Below are 8,914 nucleotides of genomic sequence, written 5' to 3' on the forward strand. Positions count from 1 at the left end.
GCCGTTAAGGGGCGTGTGTCCTGAACCTCAGGCCCAAAGGAGGGCTTGTGGGAATGGTTGCGTGCAGGGATACCAAAGAAAGGATGTCCAACCACACCAGAGTGATCAGTTCTAGTGCTTTATTAAAAGAAAAGTGCAGACTTAACAGCAAAGCAGCCTGCCAGGTCTCCCAGCCTTTGCAGATGTGGGACGGACACCGCAGCAAGGAGATGGCTTGTTTGCGCCCAAACAAACCTTCATGTATTCTTTATGCACAAAGCAGCATATGTCACTTTGGGCAGACCTTCCTATTGCTTCACCAACCTGGTAAGATGAGGGCCTAGGTGGCAAATACCCAAACCTTGTAGATAGCTCCCCTTTCTGGGCTCAGAAATCCACAAATAAGGATAACACCAAAGCAAGCCAGTTAACCTATATATCAAAGCAAGGGAATATGTAGAAGCTGATTGCTACAACACAATACCAATTACTGGTGGGGTTATCTTGACTACCAAGATGGCATTCACCTTTGGTTCAACACAGCGTGGCCTGGGGAGGCTCCCCAAGAGCCAGATAGAAAGGCCTAGAGGGAACCTCCGCCCCGGGCCTGAGGTTTCCAGCGTTGTCTTAGCTTCACCTGACACCACTCTCTGCTATGTGCTGAAGTTCCTCTGCTTCCCAGGCATGGCAGTTGGGAAGAAAAGGGTCTCCTCTGAACAAGGGTTTTTTTCCTATTCACTGACCTGCTGTCAGCTGAGCCTTAAGCCCTTAGATAGCAAGAGGTAAGCTAGGGTTGACCAGCTGCATGTCAAAAGAGACCAGCACCAGCGGAAAGGGTGGGGTGGGGAAGCCCTGGGTGCTAGAAGCCAAAACAGAAGGAAGATCTTGGATACCTGCCTGCCTCTAACCAACCCTCCGTGGTCCATTGCAGGTTTGTGTGCAAGAACAACGGAGTGCTCTTTGAGAACCAGCTGCTGCAGATCGGGGTGAAATCGGAGTTCCGGCAGAACCTGGGTGAGTGGGGATTGGGACAGTGGGCAGGATGGTGACCAGCTCCCCCAGCGTGCATATTAGGAAGCTGGTCTTTGCATTTCATTGGCCTTACTTCAAGGAGATGCTCCTCACATCAGCTTCCTTGGTGGGCTCCCCACCTCTCTAAACTAATTTTTAATCCTTTCCCTTCAAGTCCTTTTGCATGTTGACACTTACTAGATTTTTGCCTGCGGGGCAGGGAGAAGTAGGTGCCCAAGTCTCTGACAAATTGTGGTACTTGGATTTTGGGAATCCAAAATCTAAGCATTTGGATGGATGGATGGATGGATGGATGGATGGATGGATGGAATGGAATGGAATGGAATGGAATGTGTGTGTTGCCTTTTGCTGGAGACAAAGGGAGGCACACAGTTTCTCCTGTTGCTTCTAGTGAGACTTGCTTCCAGGAGACAGTCAGTGAATGTTTTTTTATGTGAAGCCGCCCTGTGCTCTGTTTTGGAGGAAGAAGCCAGGGTGTAAAAATATTTATCATCTATAAAAGTTAATAAATCTCCTCCTGCCAAAATTAGAGAGGGATGCATGCTGTTGTGTCAGCACAAGTGTCTCTTGAGGAGAAGATTGGAAAAGACAGTTTGTGCTAGTTATTGGCCTTTTGGCTAAACTTGTTGGTGTGGGGGGAGAGACAGGAAACCTGTGGCTCTCCAGGTGTTGTTGGACTCCAACTCCCATCAGCCCCTGCTAGCATTGACGGTAGGCAGGAACGATGGGATCTGCAGTCCAGCAACATCTGGAGGACCACAGATTCTCCATGCCTGGTGTCGAGGGGCCCTGAGCTGGTGTTGTGAGCAGCCAAGGTGAGATGCTGAGCAGCTCCACATTTTTTTTAAAAAATGTCTTTTCTCCAGGCCGGATGTATCTCTTCTACGGGAACAAAACGTCCATCCAGTTCCAGAGCTTTACCCCTACAGTCAGCTACCCAGGAGACCTGCAGAGCCATATCCTTTTGTAAACGTCTACTGGGGGTGGGGGGATGCGGGTGGCACTGTGGTCTAAACCACAGAGCCTAGGACTTGCCGATCAGAAGGTCGGCGGTTCAAATCCCTGCGACGGGGTAAGCTCCTGTTGCTCAGTCCCTGATCCTGCCAACCTAGCAGTTCGAAAGCACGTCAAAGTGCAAGTAGATAAATAGGTATCGCTCTGGCGGGAAAGTAAACGGCGTTTCTGTGTGCTGCTCTGGTTTGCCAGAAGCGGCTTAGTCATGCTGGCCACATGACCCAGAAAAACTGTCTGTGGACAAACGCCAGCTCCCTCGGCCTGAAAGCGAGATGAGCGCAGCAACCCCAGAGTCAGCCACGACTGGACCTAATGGTCAGGGGTCCCTTTACCTTTACCTTTACTGGGGGCAGGGGCATCTCAGAGTAGACTTGCGGCACTAGAGGCTTTCTTTCCCTTTGCTCCTCGGGGAGGATAACACTTTGTTTCCTTAGCACCGCTCACAGCTCAACATCCAGACAAAAGCAGTGGAGCCTCTGGTGGAGGGAGGCGCTCAAGTGCAGCAGGTCCTGAACATCGAGTGCCTGAGCGACTTCACAGAGGCGCCCCTCATCAACATAAAATTCCGGTACTGTAGTCCACAGCATCCCTCTGGGGACTGAATGCCAGCTTGTTGGCATGGCTTCCACTTGCACTCTTGCTCTCTCTTGAAACACAAGGCCCAAGCCAGCAGGCTTCCCTCTTCACTCGTCAAAAATGATTGATCTGTTGAATGGGGTCATTTGCTTTCCTATCCGTCCCCTGCCCTGGATAGGGAGGTTTAGGCTTTTCAGTCCTCTCCAGCGTTGTGGCTCATCTCAATTCCCTCCCCGCTTCCCCTTTTTGTCCCCAACTTGAGGGGATCTTGGGGCGCCATGGGTACCCGGAAGAGAAGGGCTGTTGCAATGGGATGAATGGAGAAGGGGCTGGGGCTGGGGCAGCCTGCGTGACCAGCCGCATCTCTGCATCGGAGCAGGGAATGATGACGCAGAACGGTTCCGTAATGGTTTGAAAAGCGCACGAAATGTTTCTAGCCCTCAGTGTTGCGGAGAAATTCTGTACATGAGCAGAGCTGAGATCCATGTCATAGTTCCGGTAGTTGCCGTTTGCATGGTTAGTCCTTACCCTGTTATTCCCTCTGTTTGTAAGAGTGTAAGAAGAGGCTGCTGAATGAGGCCAATAGCCCTTCTGTTCCATCTTCCTGTTCTCACAGTGGCCAACCAGATGCCTGGGAAGGAAACCGCAAGCAGGAGCTAAGCATAAAAGCACTTGTTTCTCCTGCAGTCTCCTGCAGCTATCATTCAGAAGGATATTGCCTCTAACTGTGAAGACAGAGCATAGCCATCATGACCAGTAGCCACTGACAGACCTTATCCCTCTCCAGTTTTCCCAGGAATGTCGGACCTCCAGCAATTGCTATGTTTCATAACTGGCAGTTAGAAGATCCTGTGCTCAGTGGACTTGGGGAATCGGCCATGTCCCAGCCGATCCTCTTGAAGTGCAGGGACAGCTGTGCTATGGGGAGTTCAGTGTCTCTTCCCGCCCCCCCCCCCATGCCCCCTTTCATGGGTCTCTCTCCTCCATGTTTCTGCCAGGTACGGTGGGACACTGCAGAACCTCACACTCAAACTGCCCGTAACGGTCAACAAATTTTTCCAGGCAACAGAGATGCAATCACAAGACTTCTTCCAGCGCTGGAAACAGCTCAGCCTGTAAGTGGGGGAATATATAGTACGAGTTTTGAGAAATGTTATCGGTGGAGCTGATTTTAATATCAGAAGTTGGGTTTACCAGCACCTGTTTATGCGTTTGAGGGAGCAACTCAGGAAACTTCCTCAGTAAGACTTAACATATTTCCCATCATTTGTGCTTTCTCCCCCTCCCTGTGTTTGCTTAGTCCATCCCAGGAACCTTCTCCTTTCTTGAGCCACTTGGTATAGCCTTAAAGTCTCTTTAGGTGACTGTCGGTGTGCAGCAGTCGTCCTCTTTACCAAATTTCTGTTCAGGAGAGATTGTAGCCCAGTGGAACAGCACCTGCCTTGCGTGCAGAAGGTCCTAGCTTCAATCCAGCCTCAAGATAGGGCTGGAAAATAATGCCTGCCTGAATCCTTGGAAAGGCACTGCCAGCCAGAGTAGACAATATTGAGCTAGCTGGACCAATGGTCTGATTCAGTATAAGACAGTTTCCTGTGTCCATAAATGGCACAATATTTTTACTTCCAGATGAACTACTATTAGGGGGTGGTGGCACCCCAGACATTCTGCCACCACCACCACAAATGCTTGGAGGATTGAAAGTTTGTGCCTTTCCCTACCCCTGCAATGGGATCAGTTAACCAGCTAATGCACACTTGGCCAAGTCTTATCAGGTGGGCATGACCCTGTGAGCTGAAGAAGTGTGCATGCACACGAAAGCTCATACCAAGAACTAACTTAGTTGGTCTTTAAGGTGCTACTGGAAGGAATTTTTTTTGTTTTGACTATGGCAGACCAACACGGCTACCTATCTGTACCTGTGAGCTGGTCTGTTTTGTGCTGGTGAGCCTTGCTCAGTAGAAGTGCTGGCCCTCTGTCAAGAACCTATAGCAAAAACTTCCCTTTAGATTAAGAGCAGCAGCGTTGTAAGCAGATGCTGTGGTTTTTAGCAAGCTAGTCGAAAGGTGTGTGAATTGGATTGCTTTAATTGTGTCTGTTGTTCATAAATGCTGCTGCCTATGCAATTTCTCTCCCCAGCAATCATCTATATGTATGTGTGTGTGTGTGTGTGTGTGTGTGTGTGTGTGTGTGTGTGTGTGTGTGTGTGTGTGTGTGTGTGTGTGTGTGAGAGAGAGAGAGAGAGAGAGAGAGAGAGAGAGAGAGAGAGAGAGATAAGGAAATAGTCAGAGATTTTAAGGTATTAGTCAAAGCTTTTTGGAGTGACTGTTAGTTAGATCCTGCTTGTGGCATCTTCCTTTGCTTCCATATCACCTGAAATCAGTCAGTCTCAAAAGATGGGCATTTTGAGAGATCTACCCCACTTCTCCTGGCCTACTTGAGAGATCAGTGTTTGAAATTCCCTTTGCCAACCTGGTTCTACCTTCCAGCTGTGTTGGATTGCAACCCCTCATTAGCTCCAGCCAGCGCAACTTATTGTCTGGGCTGATGGGAGTTGTAGTCCAGCAACTTCTGGAGAGCTCCATAGGCTTCCCAAGCCATGTTTCGAGGAAGGTGCATCTTTTGGGGCCTGAGCAAGGATTATGAGCAGCAAGACAGCTCAGCTGTACTTGATGACAAAGGGTGGCTTAGAACATCTCTCGTACTGCATAATACGGCCTAGATACTGCTTTACCATGAACATTTCTGTTGGTTATCAAACAACCTGCCTAGAGGAGGTGCCCAGAGCTCTCCTGCAAGGCCCAAGGGCTTTTGCTTGTACCTGGGGACTTATTTTAGCCTTGGCTCAGGGGCACATATTTTTTAATTGCCACAGTGACTCGGCAGATGCAACATCTGGTGAATGGCCGAGGCACAACTAGGTTGTGTGGCAGGTTGATGAGGAAGAGAAAGTTTTGCGCTGTCACTGATCTGATGCTATCCCATCCCAAATCCTTCTGCAGGCCACAGCAGGAAGCCCAGAAGATATTCAAGGCAAACCACCCCATGGATTCCGAAGTCACCAAGGCCAAGGTGAGCACGCTCACATGTGTTTGCGTTCACTGTGGGAAGCGTGGAAAATTAAGGTTTGGGCAAATAAACATGAAACGCAAATGTTCTTTGGAACAGTGACAGAGGTAAATAGGCATGGAGATCAGGGTCAGTAGACAGGGTATAAAACATCCAGGCTTTCCCATTCCTTGGTATCCAACAAAGAGTGCTTTTGCACAATGTGCAGACACCTGTGTCACCGAGACTGAAATCTTTTGGGTGGCAGGTGGATGTAGAGCTAGAGACCACATGAGCTGTACTGCCGGCTAGGATGCCAGCATCTTCCTACCCCATTTTGTTCCCTCGCCTTGTACATCTTTCCCCTCGACTGCCTTCCCCACGGCAGCCAAGCAGAGGAGCCCAACTAAGCTGAATTCCCTTCTTTCCACAGCTGCTAGGTTTCGGCAGCGCGCTCTTGGAGAAGGTGGATCCAAACCCCGATAACTACGTAGGAGCTGGGATCATTCAGACGAAGGCGCTGCAGGTGGGATGCTTGCTGCGGCTGGAGCCCAACGCCCAGGCACAGGTGAGGAGGCAAGAGCTCCGGGATGCTTGAGCTCTGGGAGCAGAGCAGAGTGGAAAGGAGGATACTGCAGTGGGAGAGAATTGGCAGTTGGGACTCCTGGGTTGCCCAAAGAGGGAAGGAGCGGGGAGAAGTTGAAAGCTCTGCTGCCCCAAGAGTGCTTTCTGAAGCCAGGCTTAAAGGCTGAATTGGCTCGACTGTTTACCTGCCTACGTTTCCCTGCAGATGTACCGGCTGACCCTGCGCACCAGCAAGGAGTCCGTTTCGAAGCACCTTTGCGAGCTGCTCTCTCAGCAGTTCTGAGACATTGGCCGCACCAGAGGAGGCGGGGAGGGCGGGCTGCACCGGGGAGAGGGGAGGCTGTTCCTGCACACCTGGCTGCCTACACCTGCCCCCTCCCACCTCCCTCCAAACCAGGGGCCTCCGGAAAGACTGTACTGCTCCCTTGCCTGTTGTTGTGATGACCTCTGTGTTCTCATTGCCTAGCCCGGGCCAGCACCAAGGAATACAAAGCAAGGTGGGCGGGGTGGGGAGCAGAAATGGGGTCCCTGGCATGGACAAAGTAGAATTGGGACGGTGGGGAGGGGGGGGATGATTTGCGTGGGGGTAGGGCATCCTTCTGGGAGTCATCTTCCCCTTGCCCGGAGGGTGGCCCCCTGGAAGAAAGCCAAGACCTCTCCCATCCATCCCATCTGCCTGTCCCTTCCAACTCGGGGTGAGGCTGAGATTTGTGGTCTTAATCCCCACCCCTAACCCCACGATATCGGCCGGCATTTTTGGGTTTTGTTTACAATCCTCGCCCCCTTCTCCCCCCAGACAAGGCCTTTCTGTGGGGGAGGTTAACTCCCCCCGCTTTCCCCTGAGCTGGCTGTGGGGGGGGGTTGGGGGAGAGGAATGGGGTGCGTGTGGGTTTTTTTGTGGGGAGGGAACTGCTCGTAGGGGGGGTTGTTTTTGTGTTTTCTTTGCCTTGTGTATTTCCCCGGGGTGGGGTGGGCATGGGCGTTCTTCCTTTCCTTTGTCATGGACCATTCCAGTGTTACAGTTGCGTGTGTTTTTGTGGGGAAGTAACCATAAGTCGAGAGTCTCCCGCCCCTTCCCTCACCTCCTAGAAGGAAAAACTGCACGAAGGTGGGGAGGGCTGTGAGGAAGAGATGCCTAATCGACTCCTCTCCCGACTCCCCTCAACCCCACCCTTCCCTCCTGGAGACTCTGGAATGCTGCCCTCCATGCATTTTGGAAAAGTGGGGAGGGAAGGTTCAGTTCATGCTATACTGGGGGTGTCCCAGCTTCCATGCCGGCCCGGGCTCCATGTTACTCTGCTGTGTAGGTGTTATCTAGCGCATCTTAGTTTTATCTGGGTTTTGAATGCCTGTATCTATCTCCATGTGACTCTTAATAAAGCCGTGAGGGCGGGGGAGAGCCAGGATCAAGCCAGGCTGGGTCACCCCCACACCGCTGACTGACTCGTTGTGTGCTGCTTTTTAATATGTGGATAAATGGCAGGGCGGGAGGGTGTCCCCAGCCCCCTGGAGCAGAGGTAGCCATGACTGTGTGAGACAGAATCTGGTATTTATTCCATGCGGGCTTCTAGCTATGGGGACGCGAGGGCAGCTTTGTCTTCACAGTTGGAACCCGCTATGTTTCCAGTGGGGGTGGTTTGCCCCGACACCTGCAGAAGAGGGGGTTCAGCTGTATGGAATTGGTAGGCCGAGAAGCGGTCGAAACACTTTGCGGCCGAAGTGCAACCATTCCGTTATGTCAATGGCACAAGACACAAAGAGTGTGCTTTTTGTTGGGGCTAGAATGCAGGGATGCTTTCTGGGGTACCCCAGCCGTGGGACTGAAGGCAAGACTTTTTAAAAAGAGGGAGGAGGCCCACTTCTTCCTCAGAAGCACAATGCATTTACCTTTGTAATCTCTCACCTTCCTGCAAAGCCTCAAAGCAGTGGGGAATGGAGGGGGCTAATTAAAGATTAGGAGACCATGTTCGCTTCCCTAAGATATACCATTTCTGGTGGGTGTTGAAATCTGTAACAAGCCCCTCCCTTAATTCTGTGGTGTGAATAAATTATGCAGATCACCTGCATAAACGTATTTGATGTGCAAGCCTCTTATTTTGGTTACCAACTTAGAGTCTTCGTGGGGCTAGGGAAAATGCTAAAGTTGGAGGAAAGACATTGCAAACTAAGTGAAGAGCCTAATCATTTGTCCAAGGGTGTTTTAGAGGGACTGGCCATCAAAGGTCTGCAAGCCAAGACTAGAAACATGCATTTAAAATATTGGAATAGATTAAAAATAAATAAAGCCTGAGCAAAATACTAATTTAAGCATGCTTCTACTGAATTAAAAATGCATACAAACCATCTGGATCGGAGAAAGAGCTTTTCCCCAGCAAGCATTCTTGAAATTCAACTCCTCTGAATTTCAGCCACCATTTTGTTACCCACAACTGAATTCCAAGAAATTACAGCTGAAAGGCAACAATTTTATGGGCCATATAAGTGACAAATGCAGATCAGTGGATGTCTACTAGACAGCTCTGTTCCCAAGATACATTTTTCCACTAGAGCTGTCTGTCTCTATCTTAACTACCTACTTACCAAAGTAACACAAATTTGTGTGGCTCAATTCATAGATTTTCAGAATGACTTCTTAATGACTTAAGAAAAAACAAGAGCCTAGTCTTCTTACAAACCCAAATTA

At 50.3% G+C, this 8,914-nt stretch overlaps 1 protein-coding gene across 6 annotated transcripts in view; it reads left to right on the top strand.

Annotated features, from left to right (window-relative positions):
- AP2A1 (adaptor related protein complex 2 subunit alpha 1) overlaps positions 1 to 8,305 on the top strand; it is a 38,499-nt gene extending 30,194 nt beyond the window's left edge. For all 6 annotated transcript variants that reach the window (XM_083709152.1, XM_083709155.1, XM_083709154.1 and 3 more), the window contains 7 exons: positions 911 to 993; positions 1,878 to 1,966; positions 2,469 to 2,593; positions 3,600 to 3,716; positions 5,601 to 5,670; positions 6,080 to 6,214; positions 6,437 to 8,305. In XM_083709152.1, the coding sequence (XP_083565278.1) occupies positions 911 to 993; positions 1,878 to 1,966; positions 2,469 to 2,593; positions 3,600 to 3,716; positions 5,601 to 5,670; positions 6,080 to 6,214; positions 6,437 to 6,514 (697 nt within the window). In that variant the 3' untranslated portion in view covers positions 6,515 to 8,305. The remainder of the gene's footprint in view (positions 1 to 910; positions 994 to 1,877; positions 1,967 to 2,468; positions 2,594 to 3,599; positions 3,717 to 5,600; positions 5,671 to 6,079; positions 6,215 to 6,436) is intronic.
- Positions 8,306 to 8,914: the final 609 nt, after the last annotated feature.

This window comes from Podarcis gaigeae, assembly GCF_964106915.1.
Source record: "Podarcis gaigeae genome assembly, chromosome: 13".
NCBI classification, from domain to species: Eukaryota; Metazoa; Chordata; class Lepidosauria; order Squamata; family Lacertidae; genus Podarcis; species Podarcis gaigeae.